Source organism: Anopheles ziemanni, chromosome 3 (assembly GCF_943734765.1).
Source record: "Anopheles ziemanni chromosome 3, idAnoZiCoDA_A2_x.2, whole genome shotgun sequence".
In the NCBI taxonomy this organism is placed as follows: domain Eukaryota; kingdom Metazoa; phylum Arthropoda; class Insecta; order Diptera; family Culicidae; genus Anopheles; species Anopheles ziemanni.
Window position 1 is genome coordinate 43,774,295 of NC_080706.1, and position 19,206 is coordinate 43,793,500.

A 19,206-nucleotide genomic window follows, 5' to 3' on the forward strand; every position below is an offset into this window, starting at 1 on the left:
AGTAAAATTTGTGATTCTTTCACATCATCAGCATGAAATGGTATGATAAGATTGTTTTAGATAGAGATTGATAAGTTTAACAAATGGTTGAAGATTACATAAAAATTGTTAGAAATAAGAAATACTCTCGCTTCCATAACTGTCAGTTCAAGGCAAATGACAGCCGCACTGTTGTCTACCGAATGCCAAATAATCGGCAGTATTGCCGTCTCATCATTTTGTAGGACCTCCGCATCAGTCGTGCTAATTTTCCTGATTTTGTTCACTTTGTTTTCTGTGCTAATCTTTCATTTCCATTCGAAGGAGTAACATCGTTAATCGAAGCAGAAACAAAGTCGCTGCAAAAGGCATTTTTGAATATGTCCGACAAGGCGCAGTACGTCCTACCCAACACCCAACCGATCGTCGAGCTTGAATGTGCCACCGCTTTCAACAATCTCACGGAGAAAGAGAAGCAATATGCCCACTTCTTCAGCAAGGTAAAATATATTTTGCGCTGACTCAGCACTCTGCTATGGGTTTTAATTTACTTTTCTTTAATGTGGTTCCTGTAGGCATCATGGACTGGCGGATTGGTTGCATTGGTTCAATCAAGTCCCGAATCGCCCCTCATTTTTTCCCTGTTGCACCGGATCTTCCTAGCTGAGTCAGTGGAGACATTGAAAGAATCTGCCGTTTCTGCTGGCGTGGCAGAAGATGAGTTTACGGTGAGTATTTGAACAAGGAAAAGAACGATGGACTGAGCGTTTATCTTATCGCGGTTGTTTGCCCAAGATCGGCAAGCTTCCTGTTGTAAATAAATCGTAATCAGATGACGGATCCATCTTTCTGTAGGCATTCTTGGTATACACCTGCGGGTTCCTGGCGAACGCCGGTAACTACAAAGGAATGGGTGACAGTAAAATCGTCCCGAACCTCGATGAAGATAAGTTCGAGTTGATCGTCAAGCACTCCGCTGCTTATAAGGCAAACAACGAGTTGGTTGGTTCGCTGTGGGAACGGACAAAGGTTCCCATCTTCCTGCTTACGGAGCGTACGAAAACGCTCGGGCTTTGTGACGCCGGCGTAACGACATATTTTTCAAGCAATGTAACGCGTGAAGATACGGAGCTCATTAGCGAATGGATGAAGGAGCAAAAGTTCGAGGCGTACATTTGCCGTACGTTCAAAACGGAAGAGAATGGCAAGACGGTTTACGACATCAAGCTGGCTTCGAGCGAGGAAGGTGACAAGAAGGGCTTGACGCGTGAACCGGAAGAGTATAAGGGATGCATTTTTAAAATCACACGGGGGGACTACAAGGAACTGATGCAACTGGTTGCTGATGCGCTGGAGGAAGCCAAAAAGCACTGCGCCAACGAGAACCAAGAGCACATGATCGAGGCATACGTTGAAAGCTTCCGCCAGGGCAGTCTAGATGCGCACAAAACAGGATCGCGATACTGGATCAAGGATAAGGGACCGGTTATTGAGACGTACATTGGATTCATCGAAACGTACCGAGATCCCGTTGGGCAGCGTGGAGAATTCGAAGGTTTTGTAGCTATGGTAAACAAGGAGATGTCGGCCAAGTTTGGGACGCTTGTGACGAACGCGGAAAGTTTCATCAAACTGCTACCGTGGGGTGAGGATTACGAGAAAGATTCTTACCTCAAGCCGGACTTTACGTCCCTAGATATACTTACGTTTGCCGGATCGGGCGTACCATGTGGTATCAACATTCCCAACTGTAAGCAGTCGTGTCTTCTATGCGTGGGAAAATGGTTTTTGACAAAAAGTGGTTCAACATTTAATTTTCATTGCAGATGATGAGATTCGTCAGGATGAAGGCTTTAAAAATGTATCCCTCGGCAATGTGCTTGCAAATACGAACAAAACCGATGCGATTCCCTTCCTAACGGAAGAGGATCAAGCCTTGATGAAGAAGTACAAGGCGGCAGCGTTCGAGGTTCAGGTCGGTCTTCACGAGCTGCTCGGTCATGGAAGCGGAAAACTGTTGCGCATCAACGAGGCGGGCGAGTACAATTTTGATTTGAAAAAGCTGACGAATCCGCTAACCGGCGAACCAGTTGACTGTTGGTACGAACCGGGAGAAACATATGATTCGAAGTTCAAATCGCTCGGTTCCTCGTACGAAGAGTGCCGTGCCGAAGCGGTCGGACTGTATCTCTGCCTGAATCGTGACGTACTGAAGATCTTCGGCCATACGGATGAACAGGAGATTGAGAACATTATCTACGTCAACTGGTTGCTACTTGTTTGGGGTGGCGTTGGAGTGGCGATGGAACTGTACAATCCGGCCCAGAAAGCTTGGCTACAGGCCCACTATCAGGCCCGTTTTGTCATCATGAAGGTATTGCTAGAAGCCGGCGAGGGTTTGGTCAACGTGCAGGAGACTGAGGAAGGCAAGAATCTGTTGCTCAAGTTCGACCGCAGCAAGATCGAAACTGTCGGAAAGGAGGCCATCCGCAAGTTTCTGCTGAAGCTGCAGTTCTACAAATCGACCGGAAATATAAAGGCGGCCACCGATATGTACAACCACTACTCGGAAGTGTCGGAAGGTGGTTCGCACCCGTGGGCCAAGTGGAGGGACATTGTGCTGCTCCATAAGAAACCACGATTGATCTTCCTACAGGCGAACACGGAAGTGGAATCGGATTCAGGCAACGTTAAGTTGAAAACATACGAAGCCAACTTCTCCGGATACATTCAGTCGTGGGTCGAACGCTTCACGGACGTGAAAGTCGACGAGGTGCTGGAGCGTATCTACGAAGCGGATAAGCATTACTATGAAGGTTTATACTAATATTTTACCACCGACCCGGAGTCGAGAATACACTTCCAACGGAGGATTCGTGGAATATCAATAAAATAATACCATGTTGCTTTGGAACAAAATATATTTAGTTTGCATACCTCTTAGTTTTTTTGTAAGTCGTAAACGTAATTAAATTTATCACCTACAAAAATAGCACGAATTTCGACAGATTTGTTTCACTACAGGTTGGCAAGTAGTTTGCATAATTTACAATATATTAGGTCGCATGCTAAAAAGAATGTTGCGAAGATGTTATGCTTTGGTACTTTCCTTGGAATGTAAAATTCTGAAACTTTACGTTGCGGTTTAAGCGTTACCGTACGGTATAAAATGGAATTAAATTATAATAAATAGCAAATAAATAATTGTGCAGTGAGAAAAACATTTTAAAAACTAAGCAATGGCGATCATGGCAAGTTATTTTTTCCTCAAATTGTACCGCGTCGAGGTAGGCGATTCAACTCGTGTTTCGGTCGTTCTCTTTGGTACACGCTTGACTTCCTCAAAGGAGAAAGATTGACTACTAGACGTCCGACGTTCATTTACAATATTTTCTTCGATCAGTACGTTACTTCTTTGTGAATCAATGCTGTAATTATTAACTTTCCTGCGAATAATGTGTTCCATAATTATTCGATTTTGCTCCCTTATTTGTGTCAGCATATGGCGTGAGAAATCTTTGAACCGATATGCATAATAAAGAAGTATTATAATGGAAGTGATAAAACTCATTTGTCGAATGATCCATCGGTAATTGTCTTGTTTAATATCGTTTCTTATTTCTTGATGCTTGTACAGGGACCATTCTAAGCACAGACCCATCACAACAATTGCCATAAGAGGCCCTCTAGCATCAGCGGTACGTTTTAAGGACGAGAGTAACAGGACGAAAAAGACATAGCAAATGTAGAATATCAACCCATCCACGAAAGCGTAACGGCCGACGATCCATCGATGCAACTGATGGAATTCGCGAAACAATTCCTCAAGCACTAGCGAATGTTGTTCGGTGGAGTGTTTTAATTCTTGGGTCAACCTCACTATCGTCTGCTGTGAGCCGTTAAGTGAATCGGAAAGGTTTTGTCCGATACGCATTAGTTCCATTTGCAACGCGTACTGTTTGTGTTGTTCCAGTAAAAGTGCATCTTGCATATCGTTCACCAGTTGCAACTGCTCTCCAGCGGCACGCGAAAAGCTACTCAATCGGTTGATCGTACGTTCGGTTTCGCTGTGCCAGTTTTGGTTTTGCAGGAAAAAACACATGTTTTGTGTTTGGGTAAAGAACTCCGTGTATACGGTGAAGGTGCGATCAGACAGTTGGCTCATGCATAGTTTTTTCAATGCTTCCGTCCGCTCGGTAACGCAGTCCGGTGAATCCTCTTGGCCGGACATTTCCATAAAGCAGCCGGTAAACCGCAGCGCTATGTCGATATGCACCGCGTCGGAAAGTGAGCGACAGCCGTCTGCTAAAACCTCCAATGATTTCACCCAACAGTTTCCATACTGTGGGAGGAGAGTTTTCGCCTTCAAAGACTGCAAAGGAAATAGGTTTTATCACTTTGGATATTTAAAATGGTTCCCAACTAACCTCGAGTTGTTTTTTCCCCTTTTCAACTAAAGCCGATGATGCTTGCCCATCCAAATGCATTAGTCCTCCAACACAGCATTCATTCCATATCACGGAAAATATAAATATACAAGATTTAAAATGCATTTTGGGAACGATGTTCCACTAAAACTATTCACTACATTCAACTGAATCTTGTCCTGTTACCGGGTTACATTCCCCACACGACGCCAGATGCGCTTATGTTTTTATGTGGTGTTTGTTTATTCTTTTGTGTTTATGCAATTTTGACATTTTAGAATCTAATATATAAAAGTCACCGTTGTCTGTATATATATATATATATATGTATGTGCTCGCATCACGCGAAATCTACCGAGCCGATTTACACCAAACTTGGCAGGAAGGTAGCTAATTTTCCAGGATTGAATGATCTGAACTTCGTTTGTTGATATCCTCATACCTCCCTACCCCTCCCGAACACCTACCCTCTGAAATTAATGAAAAACAATTATAGTTCAACAATTATTGAACGGATTTTCACAAAACATGGTACAAATATTAATTACATAGGGACATACCATGGGTTAAAATTTCATCCATCTAGGGGAAGGGGAAAGGGGGTGCTCTCATATTACCCCCTACCCCAAAAATCGGAAAAATGCAATATGGGTATCAATTTCGAGTTATTCATGGTCTCTAAATCGAATGGCTTCACTCTTAATGTTCAATCTTACCTCAGACTCCCTTTACCATTCTCCTCTTCAGTAAAAAAAATAGCAATGCTCTAAACGAAAAAAAGTGCATTCTTATCATATGTATGCTACGCAAAATCTACTAAGTCTATTTGTACCAAACTTTACTGGAATGTTGCTAATTTTTTATTCTTTCGAATGCCCCTTTTTGCCGAATGCCCCTGCCCCTTTTTCGAACACCTTTCGCTTAAAATGATGAAAAATAATAATAATTCGTCATTTATGGAATGGGTTCTTACAAAAATTGGACCACACACTATTTTGACATTTAGCCATCATGTGATAATATTTCATCCATTTGGCGGAAGGGGTAAGGAGGGCTACCATCCTGCCTTCTAGCTCAACAATGGTTACAATGCAATATGGGTATCATTTTTCTACAATTTGGGGTTACTAAATCGAATGGTCACAGTTTGAGTGCTCAATCTCATCTCTCCTACGGAATAAATATTCCCAATCATACAAAATCGGTCAAATCAAATCAACCAAACATAATTATAAGAAAGCCAAATTTTCAAGTGCGAAAGGTCCAACATTCTTATGCCTCCTTCCTGCCTATAATTTTCTATCACCTGAACGATAGAAAATATCTAAAACATGATGATGCCACGACAGATGTGACGGATTTTAAAAAAGACACTACAGGTGAACGTCGATTATCCGGGGGTGTCGGGACCGAGAGGTCCCCGGATAACCGAATTCCACGGATAATCGAACATATACTAAAATACGTTTATAATACCTGGTTTGAGTCTCGGCTAGTTCACTTTTGACCAGTTCCAGTTAGTTGATTAATCATAAAAAATGTTTGAATTATTTTCCTATGGTATTTTTATTGCTATTTTCGATCCGATAAAATTTATTTGACACATTATTGCTACAAAATGTTGTGAACCAACCTAATATTCATGGAAACATGTTAGCCCGGTTGTGCAGTTGTCAGTTGCAAGACCCCCGGATAATCCGCCCACCGGTTAATCCGGCCCCGGATAATCGACGTCCGACTGTATTTAACACCGTAATTATTGCGGGGTGATGGTAGAGGGCCTCTTAAATAATAGTCGATTATCTGTTGTCCTGGTCCAACTGTGGTTTAGGCACAGTTTGTCTCATACTTGCTTTAATGGATTAATTTTAACTGTTCTTCCAGCTTAGTGCAAGCATTTAAGTAATGAATGCAAAATGTATATTTACATGGTATCGTCGACTAAAATTAATACTAAAATTTTCAGCACATAATAAAATTTAAAATTGCAAAACTGAAAACTGATACTGAATGCAAACACTCTTCAGTTTGGAATTTATTTCTACCCGGATGAAATCGGGTTAATCAGCTAGTACGACATAAATTTATGTTTTGAAACTACCGTTACGTTTCCTACAGCAATTACATGCCTACGATTAGTGTAACGGATTTTTATTTGTTTATTTTATCATATTTTTAAAGATTTGCCTAATCAAGCTTTTACTTTAGTAATCAGATTCAATAGATTAATGCACCTTTTTTCAATTTTTAAATTAATTTGTTTGTGGCCACAGTAGACTACCATCGTTTGCTGTCTATCTCGGGGTCCACACTACAGCGCGACGTCGCCTGACAGGAGCTGAACTCCATATAAAAAAAACCTTGCGCGATGTCGCGCGAATCTCGCTAGGTTTTTTTTGCATGGAGTTCAGCGCCTGTCAGGCGACGTCGCGTTACGCGACGGTGCAGTCTGGAAGGCGTGTTACAGGCGCTGAACTCCATGCAAAAAAAAACATAGCGCGATTCGCGCGACATCGCGCAAGGTTTTTTTTTATATGGAGTTCAGCTCCTGTCAGGCGACGTAGCGCTGTAGTGTGGACCCAGAGTATGGAATGGAATAGAATCGAAAAAGAATCTTTACCAGCAACATGAATAAAGTGATGATGCGTTTGTTTCTGTTATTGCCAATCATATTTCCAGTTATTTGTTTTAGTTAGTTCTGGTAAAATCTGCTTGGAGAGAGATAAATTGAACTGTGGCATTAACAAATCCGTTTGCCAACCAGATGAAAAGACCTTTTATTGTTGCCTTCAAAAGACCACTCATTTAAGGGGTCTATTTCTAAAATTGGCCAAGGCACTAAAAAGTTATTAACAAATTACTTTTTCACCCATTACAGTCTGTTCTCGAGTTACGCGGTTCTCGACTTACGCGGATTCGGAGATACGCGGTTTTCAAAATTTGACAGTAGATTGGGTTTATTACATCGATTTAAATTCCTGAGATGCACAACCACACGAAAAAATGTGTAAATTACACATTTGCATAACTTACGCTTTTAATTTCGTTTGTTGCAATTTATGTAGTTTGAATACGCTTGCATTGCATTCATATTAATGGACAAAGAAAAATTTTGAATATTCTATGATACATGTACACAATAGCTCGATCTCTTAACTCCTAATATAAACTATGTGTCAAGCAATATTCGAGATACGCGGAAATTCGAGATACGCGGATTTCTGTGGAACGCAAAAACCGCGTAACTCGGGAACAGACTGTATTTCAAATTGTGACCAAGGTTTCAGAATCTTGTTGATGCCAAGCTGCGCTGTCAGATTCGTTCTAGTGGTGGGTAAATGCAAGCCCCAAATCCGAGTCCCAATCTATAAAACAGTCGCGAGACGATGTGAACCAATCGTTTATCCTAATCTGAATCCCCATCAAATGACAACTGATAACTCGCTTTTTCCGTAATAAAAACTTGCCACACGTTTCCCAAGTCAGGTTCACCGCTGTAAGTAGTTCTGTTGATCTTGAAAATCAACTTACTAATTAAAATCGCGCAAAAAACTGAATCCATGTCCAATCTATTCTACCCAGCGTTCGGTTTGAGTAAATTGAAATCAATCACATTGTCTCTAGATCGAGTTGTTGCGTGACTATTTCGACTCACCTCGTGTCTACAATGAGTCACATATAATTCAAATAAACTGCCCCAAACCAATTAAATCTGATACGAGTCCCAAACAAATCAAATCTGATTCGAATTCCAAACAAATCAAATATGATTCGAATTCCAAACAAATCAAATCTGTAGAATTCGTCAAATGGGATTCGAATGGGATTCTAAGAAACCGTCTAGGGATTGAATCTTCGGATCTTCCGAATCCCGATTCTGCCAACACTAGTGAAAACGGATGTCGATATCATTCTCTTGGTAGCCCTAACGTGGTGCAAAGTTGTCGTGCGTCCATTTGCTTCGCTGAAGAAAATCTTGTAAAAGTTAACCATCCGCACATTAAAATGGCCGACGAGTACTTCTACGGTGAGTAAAAGTTGTTTTCTACCCATTACGATGCAGTTCGGCTCGGGGTGCGATTTATTTCGAGAGATATTCGAGCGTACAGTGACGGTGCAAAATGCCGCCAACCGCACCGCGGGTACCGCACGCGCTTCACCGTAAACGACCAATCCGAGTCGGTCGTCAATGGCCGTCGCCATCGCCATATAACCGTGCTTCAAAGCTTGTTTCCAAAAGCTGGACTATATGGTGGCGTTTTCAGGGCCCCCCGGGCAGCATATTTCAACTCTTGTGTTGATTCGAGATTTTATTCGAGGTTACGTACGTTTGATGATGAGCTCTCATGGCGTCGCGGAGCATCGTTTGAGCCGCCATGCCGGTAGTCCCTTATGCAGTATCGACCCCCCACCCGGCAACGAATGAATTGACCATTGAGTAATCCAGCCGGCATTCTGTTCTACTTTCTCAAGAACCTTAATTTCCTCCAACGGAACGGTACTCATTTTTTTTTTTTGCTTTTTACAAAGCTTGAAGCTGTGCTTGTTCTGCAGCCTCAATATGAGGTTATCTTTTATTCTGTTTGACACATGAGTACGCAAACGAGGAGACTACCCCGTGGGGTATCATTTTAACGCAGCCTTCCCGAATAATCTCTACGCTTGGTCATTTCCTCGTTAGCGCCTTTTTTCGTAAGCATAATTACTGAAATACAAAAGAAAAGATATTTAAAAAAAACTAACACTCGTACGGTTATAAACGATGCACGCGTCGGTGCCCGGTTGCTATGAGCGTGTGTGCGTGCAGCGGTGCAGAACAGTTTTCGTTTTTGTTTACTTCGTCCTGTTCCGCTTTTCCCCGGCTTTAAACACACAACTCGCTCGCGCGCCTCTATCGGCGCTTGTTGAAGGGTTATGGGAAAAAATGCCATGGAAATGGCGGCGCTTGCTTTTCCACCGGTGTGTACGTTGAATTTGTTAATTTCTTCGAAATGTTAGGACGAACTTAATGGGCGATGCTTATGAACATTTTAAATTGTTGATGTTGAGAACCTTATTTGCGTGCATTTTTTATGGGGTCCTTATTCTTAACTTTTTTTTTCTTCTTTTCTATCTTGCAGGAGCGACCCTGAAGGAGGGAAACAAAACAGTGACCTGGGATCCGGAGAATAAGTCCGAAAGCTACCCGAGGACGCATAAGCTCGTAATTAAACAGTGCATCCTGGGGCACGAAGCGGCCGCCGACGAGTTTAATGTGGTACAGGTTGAGACGATGACCATCCGCGACACGCTCCGCATTCCGATTGCCGTGTTGAAGGTGGGCGAGACGCGACAGTGCCGCATGGATCTGGAGTTCTCCGACGCACCCGTCACATTTACGCTGGTCGAGGGCAAGGGACCGGTGCACATTCACGGTCAGCACCTGCTCGGTTCGCTGGTGGAGGAGTTCGAGGACATGGAGGAGCTGGAGGAGGAGGGACTGGACGAGGAGGAGGCCGACGAGGATGAGGATGAGGATGGCGCGCAACAGAAGAAGAAGCCAAAACTGACCAACAACTCGAAGGGTCCCGGCAAACCGGCGGCGGGTGGTGCCGGAGGGCCGGCGGGCAATGACAAAAACCGAAAGAGGAAATAAGCGGCGCCGTGGTGTGTCCACTCTGTGTCGACACTTTAAAGCGTGTCATTCCTCACCACACTTTAATCATATGTATTACAAAAGATAAAAATCAACAAAAAAAACAAAACAAAAGAACCGCCAGCAAATCATCCCCCACTTACAAAACTACCTAAACCAACCGGAATGCAAAATCCGAGAAACGTCGATAGGTTTATGAGACACACATCTGGTTGGCTCCTTGGCACCAAACAGAGCACAGCCCCCCAGGTTAAACAGACGAGTTGGCGTCTTTCTCCTTCACAATTCAATTTAAACTTCTCCTGTTCTTCGCCCGTTCCTTGGGTGAACAGGCAGGGGTGTCCAATCGTTGGCATGGCGGAGAACTAACGAATGAGTAGTAGAATAATAATTGTCACCCCCCCCCTTTTGTCGCATCAACGGTTGCGGTAAATATTCCTTGCTTTTCAACACTATCCACCAGTGCGGAGTGCGCTCTACCCTTGACTATCGGTATCTCTGAACAGCGGACTCCCGAATGCGTTTGAAGATAATTAATGCTATAAATACTATTTAGCCATAGTGCACGTATGAACACAAACAAAAAAAAAGGGAAGAAAGGAAAGATGTTCAGACACTACTGGGACAATTGCCCTGGACAGGTCAAATTGAAAACTAAAATAAACGACTGTAAAAATTAAAGGCCGAAGAATGGGTAAACGAATTGGTGGAAGGCTTACACTTTGCTTTGGCAACACACAGCGTGTTGTGGCTGCGGGACGTTCACTTTTTGATTTATTTGCGCTACTCCGAGTTTTCGTGGATCCACAGCCGGGGTTGGGGTTTAATCCTTTTCTTCAAAGTTGGAAAAACATAGTTTGCTGTGACTGCTTCAACAAAGGGGTGTCATAGAACAGCTCATCTCAGACAGTTCTCATGTAAGTAATGGCGAGGATAGTGCGTGAAATGAAATACAACCTAACGGGCAACCGGTGTCTTCCTACCTGGTCCAGCGTTTCACAGGGGAAGGTGGCATTTGGAACATCATTAAAAATCGTAAATTTCGTAGCCATTAGGCAAATAATGATGGCAAGGATCTACTAAAGCATGAACATAATTTTACCAAAAAAAAAAAAAGAAAAGCAAGCTGTGGAAACAAATGAGCTGCACAAATCTGTTTGCGGAACAGAAAACAGATACAAACAGTTCTCTACACATTGCGCTCAATCGACAGTAAGTGCGGCCATTATTCATCAACCATGGACAGAAATGAACTAAGAAATAAAATCAACTAATAAAAGAAATTCCCAACTACTGTGTAAATCAATGTTTGTAATCAGTGTCGACGCGGGAAACCTCTGGCTTGCACGGACGGTTGGTCTAACGGAAACAATTTAAAATTGCTGTTGAAATTATCTACCTTTAGGCTAAAACGTTCTACGAGAGAGCTCGCGAACGACACCAAACTTTTCGAGGAACTTGGTAGATTCAATCAACGTGTTTGCGATTATAGTGCGGCACGAAGAAAGAGGGTACGGATCATTTTATTGCCCGTTTAATGCGTTTCCTGAAGGTTACTTTTAATGATTGCGGAAACCTCTGTTGGTAAGACCTTGCTGAAATCGTGACAAACCAACATGTTTTAGAGCCTTTTAAATTCAACCGGTTTCGGACGAAGGAATGGACATCGAAATGGTTGATAATTAAATTAGGCGAAGGTTTCCCCACTTTGTCGAGGGTAATTGGTTTGGGTTTGGGTTTCCCTCGGGCACAATAACATTCCAGGTTCCAGCTTTCAAAATCCAACGTTCAATTTCAATAATGTAATGACTTTATTTCAAAAGCTGATTCTGAGGCTCCGATTCAAACGTTCGGAATTTACTTTGAACACTGTTTGTTGCTGCTACTACTGTTACGCATTTAATATGGTTACACTGCTAAAGATCTACCCATTGTGTCTTACGCAAAACATACGCCCTTAACTTCCCGTTCTACAGCTATTAGTTGTTATCTAGGCAATGCACCAGGTTTGATTGAGAGCTAGTTCGTTTCATGTTAATTTGTGATTTTTTGTGTTATTTCAAACATGTTATCTACTAGTTTCTGTCCTAATAATTTTTTTCTAACAAATTTTTAGTAAGTTAGGTCCTTCCACTATTGACTACCGTGGTCAGTGCTAGCTGCTTATAGAGGAACAAACGCATTTTATTAGTTTCACGTGTGTTTGCGAACTTTCATTGTTTCCTATCCATCACGGTCTGTAACGATATGCGACCGAAGTTGGTGAGTTGGCAGAATTCGCTCTATAATTGGAACGTTAAATGTTGCATTTAATGTGATTGAAGGTATTATTATCCCTAGTTCCGGACCAGTCGATCTACCCTCCAAAAGCATATTTTGCATGAAGGAAATTTGATTTCATTTCGCATGGCAGTTTTGCTGTATATTCTATGATTTCATTTTTTTTACTTGCTTCAGTTGGTCTCGCAAAATTTTACAAACTAGCCAAACAAAAAAAAAGAATAAATCCTTTAACGATAAATTGCTTTATTTGGTAATTTCGCTGATAATTTTTACGACAGAAAGAGTTGTTCAATTTTTACCTCGATGAGAGAGTTACTCCATCGAAGCTGCCGAGGACGTGAAGCCACATTGTAAATTTCGTTTTAAACAGATTAAAATAATTAAAAAAGATAACGATAAAGAACTTTATGCTTGACTTTTTCACCCTCCAAGCGCGGGTTTTTTTCTTGTCCTGTGTGTGTGTTTGTGTTCCTCCCCAAAATTTGCAACGTGATATTGGTGTGTGCAACGCGTGCTTCGATTAAATAATTCATTGCTTTGAATCGATATCGACCGAAATGTTCACTTCAGCACCGGGAGGGTTTTGGTTCCGCCTAGCCATCCAAGCGAATACGCAATGCATTTCGGATTGGTGCGTTGAGAGGATGATAATGGTGCTGATGATGATGCCGCTAATGATGCCACCGGTGCAAAAGTGGGACCATTTAGTTCGGGGTGGGCATCGTTTTCAGGCGCTCGAAGGCGGCCTTTTCGAGAGCTTCTCGATGTTCCGGGTGCGCAATCTGGATCAGAGCGTACGCACGCTGACGCAAGCTGCGTCCGAACAGGTTGGCAATACCGTACTCAGTGACGACGTAGTGCACGTGGGCACGGGAGGTGACCACGCCAGCGCCTGCAAAAATAACGAGAAGTGTAGGGTGAATATTATTGCCAACAGAGCGGTTTAAAATTATAAACAGCAAAAGTGTAACGCTTGATCAATGTGACCCGTGGAAATTAATGCTTACAACTGTATTGCATATTTCAAAGATACTAGGACAAATGTTAGTAAAGTTGTGTGAGCTAAACAAGAAATATAAATGGACACCTAATAAATTTACCCACCTGGTTTAAGAATCGGTGAAATCTTGCTCTGGCCCTTGTTGGTGACTGATGGCAGAGCGATGATGGGTTTACCCTTTCCGTCGAAACCTTCGGCCGCTCCCCGGATAAAGTCCACCTGGCCACCGAAGCCGGAGTACATGCGCGTGCCGATCGAATCGGCACACACCTGTCCGGTCAGGTCAACCTCGATGGCCGAGTTGATGGCCGTCATTTTTGGGTTGCGGGCGATAATGCCGACATTGTTGACGTAGTTAATTTCCAACATTTCTGCAACGAAAACAAAGCAGGCGGTAGAATCGTGTTGAAAAGAGACATTTCGCTGTCTTGACGTACACCAACACTCACCGATGAAAGGATTGTTGTCCACAAAGTCGTACAGTTTCTTCGTGCCGATCAGGAACGAGCCCACGATGCGTCCACGGTGGTACGTTTTCTTGTCGTTCGTAACACATCCCTTGCGCACCAGATCAACAACACCGCCGGCGAACATCTCCGAGTGAATACCGAGGTCCTTGTGGTTGTGCAGTGCGTTTAGTACCGCGTCCGGGATGTTGCCGATGCCCATCTGCAGCGTCGCCCCATCTTCGACCAGGTTTTCCGCGATCAGCTTGCCAATCTTCGTCTCGACCTCGGACATCGCGTGGCCACCGTGCTCCGGCAGCGGAATGTCCACGTTGACCGCATAGTCGAAGTGGGACTCGTGGATAATGCTGTCACCGAACGTGCGCGGCATCTGCTTGTTTACCTGTGCGATGATCACCTTCGAGTTCTCCAGGGCGGCCCGGACGCAGTCGACGCTGGTACCGAGCGTGCAGTAACCGTGCTGATCCGGCGGCGACACCGACACGATCGCCACATCCGGCTGGATCAGCTTGCGGCGGAACAGCAGCGGAATTTCGTGCAGAAAGATCGGTACGGCATCACCGCGACCGTCGGCCACCGCCGCCCGCACATTGCCGCCCATGAACAGGGACTTTGAGCGGAACACGTCCTTGCACTCCGGCTTGCAGTATGATGCTGGTCCCTCGGTGTGCATGTGCGCTACGGTGATATCGCGCAGGTTGTTCTCCATGCCGTGCTTCGTCATCGCGTCCAGCAGCGTGATCGGGGTTGCAGCGGCTCCCTGGGCAAACACGACATCACCTACGAGTAAGCAAGGAAACGTGCCGAGTCAGAACTTTGATTTCGTGCCATACGGAAAGATGTACTAGCAGAGCATTTCAGTTAAACATGACATACTTTTTCCACTTTTCATACTACGGGTTTATTGGTGCGGTATAGGATAAAAGTAGAGTAGCATATTTGTTGTTAGCGATTATTTTTGGTTGAACAGGTAATGACAAAGATTGAAACATTTTATTTTTTTCTCTAAACAAAACAGTTTTTCTCGTCTCGAATTCGGAGAACTTGTGTAGTATACATTTGAAATAAAGATTTTTAACAGTCTACTTTAAAGTGCAATCCAAGCAGCTCATCATCTACCGTTCCGTAACATTGTTATCCAAACGAAGGTTACGGCCAGATGTCTGCAGATAAGCCGTATCTAATCTTAATAACTATGCAGAAGGAAATTGTAAAAAAAAACGGTTTAAAGACAAACGCTAGATTGCTGTCTGTTGATTGAGTGAGAGAACAAAAATCGCCTCCAATGTATTTCCATCCTTTTTCTGAAAAATATGATTTCCTACCCATGACCATGTAACCGATGGTTGAGGAAATGAATCTATGTTTGTTTGTTTGTAGTTCGTGAAGTATTCATTTAACCGATCGACGAATGTGAGGTTTTATCAATTAGTACGCTTCACCAACAACAAACTCTGCTAGCATCAGCTGATCAAGCAGCTTTTATTTGCCTTTCTCAACAACAGCACGTGTGGGGGTTTTGCTTCAAACGCCACCGATGTTCTTCGATGATAGGTTCTGAAGTAACTAAAAATATGGCCTGCAACACGCTCGTCAATCACGTTTCACGGATTGTTCAATAACAAAGTGGTACGTTTTTGTAGTTGGGTTTGTGAAGTGTATGTTGGAATTTATCCGTAGTTATAATATTAGAACGTTTAACTTTTAATGAACATGAGATACATAATTTTTTAAATTTTTGAATTACTGTTATTTAGAAACGTAAGAAAAAAGATTTGTTGATTTTTTTTCTACTTTGGAGGGATTGTTTTGAGACAAAAACATATCAAGGACAAGGATGTACACTAAAGAAAACAAATACTCTGATGTTTTGGCGATAACCTACGATCGAGATTTGAGTGGTTTCATTCCTTTTGATATCTACGAAGTGTACACAGTGTTTTATGTTTCTTTAAAAATTCAGACCTCCATTTCGGAATGGCACGCTCGTAGCCCACAAAAGCAAATTTAACAAACTTAAATAATTCCCTTGCATACATTTACGGCGTGTGCATGCGTGCGATGCACTCAATGACCTATGCGGCAGTCGCGTCATCATTTGTCGTTGCCTTGGCCAGAATGCAACTCGTGCGATCGAAAACGGCACCGCATGGTGCAAGTACAGACATTTGAGATGCAACACACCGGTTTTTCGATTGCATGTCGTTCGTAATTCGCCCCATAAAAGATGGGTAGTTTAGCGGCTCGGAAGGGCAATTGACCGACAAACGAAATCCTCTGTATTGGAAAGTTGTTAAATAATTTAAGGGAATCCTGAAGCGCGGAGCCATACTACCAAATCATCTGGTTAAAAAAGAATCTAGATCCACATGGCTAATCCACATGGAAAGGCACAGGAAAATGGAATTTGACCATTCCTTTAAATTGGGATTCGATGTTTTGCTCGGTAAGATGTTCGAGATTTTGCGATGTTGCATACTAATGGAATAAGTATAGAACTGGTTTGCGTCGGGTGAACCTTGAAACCGGTTACGGCCCTCCCCGGTTGGGAACCGGTGACAACAAACTATCTAATTCTATTCAAGGATTTAAAAAAAACACACGAATGTGGGCGTGCCATACCGAAGGGCCCGTAATAGGGATTCCTCAATCTTCACCCACTGACCTAGAAAAGTTTTCCCAAGAAAAACTGTGGGTTTTTATAGGGGGAGGAAAAAAATAGACGTTCTAAAATTAACTCTCTTTTGGGTAATGTGTTGTGGATGCTTTCCGATTCCACCCAGCCAAAGCGAACCGCGGTGTGTTTGGACGCGACATTGACATTCGAAGATACTCATGTTTTTGTTGTGTCGTTCTGAGGGGTTCAAGTTGTACACCTGTGAAAATCTGTCCACCCTTTTGGCTTCCGGTGCACCATGGTGGAGGCACGATTTCTTCAAGTGAAACCGACAATTTACACATCGGCGGATGCCTTTTTGAAGCTCCCACATTGAGTTATCACACAATTAGGTCCCTCACTTATCACACTTCAGTTAGCACCATACCGGTGGATTATGAAAAAATAAACATGTCCAGTTCATTGCAGTTTCCTGCATGTTTATCTTGGAACGAAATGTTTATTTGACATACGGGGGAATGGATTCGAAAGATTGATTTCTTCTGGAAAAAGTTTATTGATAAGTTGTAGTTGATTCTAGCTAAATCAGAGCTAACTGCGATGAGGAAAACTAGAAAACATCACAACAGTCATGGGTCAATCATTTCCTCGCTGCGCCGGTTTTTACGGACGAACTTTGTTCGTTCCTTGTCCATCTTTCCTTTTCGTTCGGTGTGTCAAAGTCCACCATCCGCTAATCGCGTTTCAAGCGAACAGTGTTGTGCCCGGGGCTCGTTTCCAACTCCCGGAACGTACACGGTATGCTTTTAAAGGGAATATAACACACGGAAATGATCCAATCAGCCGCTGTGTGATGACGTTGGCAAACAGTCACAGCTGCAGCTCGTCGGTCTTTGGTCATTACATTTCGATAGTGGAACAGATGAAACAGATTATGTAGGACAGTACGGTCATAAGTCTCCCCGCGAAGCAGGGCGATTATCAGAGGCAGCCGATGTTTTTAACCGGGAACAACCACCAAAGTTCACTTGGCCAATGACACCGGCCAAACGAAAACAAACATTTTGGAATAAGTAAAACCAGTACCAGTTAATCATTAGAAGGACAGCATCGAAGAATCACTGGCAATTTCTATCCGGACATAGAATGGCACTGCCGCAATCGCAATGGTAGACGTCACCGACCAAAAGGTGCGTATGTCGGGAAGGAAGCTCGACGTATTGCGTAACGGCCTCTCGATTAATTTCTTCCGAATTCAACCTTGAGCGTTGGTTTGTGATCTACGGTAGTTCTAGCATCGAAGTTTAAGATGATGTTTTGTTCTGCATGACGTTATTTGCCGTGGACCGTATGCATTATCAACGTTTTCCTGCCAGTGCTGACGGGCCGGAAAGGGTGCCTCATAATGTCCGAGCAATCAGCCCTTTACCTGATTTGATGACTTTGACCGCTTCCTCGGGAGTGGTGTACTTCGGTTGCCGTTCGAGCGGTTGCGAGATTTGGTTCGAGTAGGTGAAGTAGGTTTTCTTTTGGGCCGCGGCCGCCGCCAGGAGCTGGTTGGCCGATTTACCGGCAAACCGGGGAGCAAGTCGCAAAGCGAACGACGACATGGTTCTTTAGGTTGTCTTCTTCGTAGCACCACTAAATTCCTTTGATATTCCCCCCCGTTATTTGCGAAGATTATTCCACCGTTTTAGCGCGTTCACACTGGTGTCACTGTAAATATGCGGAAGATGCCGGAACGGAGCCGAGCTGACGGGAAGATAATTTAATTCAATCGGCGACAACGAGCCACGGAAACGTACGTGCGACCGACACGACCGAACGAAGGGAACGAACAAGCGCCACAGACCCGCAAACACGGCGAATTGTGAATTGAAGGAAAAAATAGATTGTTATGGATTGTAAAACGCATATACTATGATATTGTAACAATATGAGTGTACACTTGGAACTTTAATACGGAGGGCCACCAACACAAACACAATGCATAGTGGTGGGCACTCTAGCGCAGACTCAATGGCTCTGTGATTCATTTCGGGCAAAATCGGAATCAACAATCCGATCCCCGTGCAGCACGATCCCCGAGTTGTGTTGAAGCGGCGAGTTTTTTTTGCAAAATTTGCAAATAAAATACAAGATTGTTAAAAACATGCGCGAAGATGATAACGATTAAGATTCAATCGAGTGATTCTTCCGTTGTTTTGTTCGCTGACCATTCCACATGATCCATATCTTCGAATGAAGTTAATGTCCCGTTGTGGTTCATTGAGATTAATGGGTTTAATTTTAAGATTGGACGAAAATTATACCCATGAAAAACTCGAAGACTTTCCATACTTGTATGTACAATCGTTTTCGTTTATTTGGTGTGCTTTTTTACTTAGTTTTATTGTTTTCGTTACCATTACATCTAACATCACACTTACTGACTACCGCAAATTTGGGGACATTCGGGAACCGTTCGGAACACCTAGCATTCCTTTTTTCAAAACGCCTAAAACGAACCGCATGTCTTACCGGCCGATTTCGCCTACCGCGCCAGGGTACAAAAGAAAACGAAAAACACAACGCGTTAGTCGCACAAGTTCAACAACAAATGGTACCCCGTTTCGAATCACACTTTTCCTACTTCCTTCCTTGAAGGAAAATCCTATTGCCAATGCAGACGGGTAATAACACACTTCACAGAACGAAAGCATGGTGCTATTGACTAGAACGGTGGCTGATTGAATGTTAGTTCCACATTTCGGGCCTCGAATAAGGTGTACGGTACATTTTCAATTAGCAGTCCGGAG

The 19,206-nt window shown here is 43.3% G+C and overlaps 4 protein-coding genes across 4 annotated transcripts; 2 read left to right on the forward strand and 2 right to left on the reverse strand.

The window, feature by feature from the left end:
- The first annotated feature begins 355 nt into the window (after nt 1-355).
- Nucleotides 356-2,832, forward strand: LOC131290085 (dipeptidyl peptidase 3). The gene is made up of 4 exons (XM_058319469.1): nt 356-479; nt 555-707; nt 835-1,729; nt 1,806-2,832. Exons 1-4 carry the CDS (start codon nt 360-362, stop codon nt 2,804-2,806), a joined length of 2,169 nt encoding a protein of 722 aa, XP_058175452.1. The 5' UTR covers nt 356-359; the 3' UTR covers nt 2,807-2,832.
- A 403-nt stretch (nt 2,833-3,235) lies between these two features.
- LOC131284817 (uncharacterized) lies at nt 3,236-4,466 on the reverse strand. Its single transcript, XM_058313677.1, has 2 exons — nt 4,407-4,466; nt 3,236-4,351 (listed from the first exon to the last, which is right to left on the reverse strand). Exons 1-2 carry the CDS (start codon nt 4,464-4,466, stop codon nt 3,236-3,238), a joined length of 1,176 nt encoding a protein of 391 aa, XP_058169660.1.
- A 3,832-nt stretch (nt 4,467-8,298) lies between these two features.
- LOC131286289 (nucleoplasmin-like protein) lies at nt 8,299-10,169 on the forward strand. Its single transcript, XM_058315223.1, has 2 exons — nt 8,299-8,433; nt 9,527-10,169. The coding sequence occupies exons 1-2, from the start codon at nt 8,412-8,414 to the stop codon at nt 10,039-10,041; spliced, it is 537 nt and encodes a 178-aa protein (XP_058171206.1). The 5' UTR covers nt 8,299-8,411; the 3' UTR covers nt 10,042-10,169.
- Nucleotides 10,170-12,813: 2,644 nt separating this feature from the next.
- LOC131286385 (4-hydroxybutyrate coenzyme A transferase) lies at nt 12,814-18,285 on the reverse strand. Its single transcript, XM_058315332.1, has 4 exons — nt 17,838-18,285; nt 13,774-14,571; nt 13,429-13,695; nt 12,814-13,216 (listed from the first exon to the last, which is right to left on the reverse strand). Exons 1-4 carry the CDS (start codon nt 18,016-18,018, stop codon nt 13,029-13,031), a joined length of 1,434 nt encoding a protein of 477 aa, XP_058171315.1. The 5' UTR covers nt 18,019-18,285; the 3' UTR covers nt 12,814-13,028.
- Between the last annotated feature and the right edge of the window lie 921 nt (nt 18,286-19,206).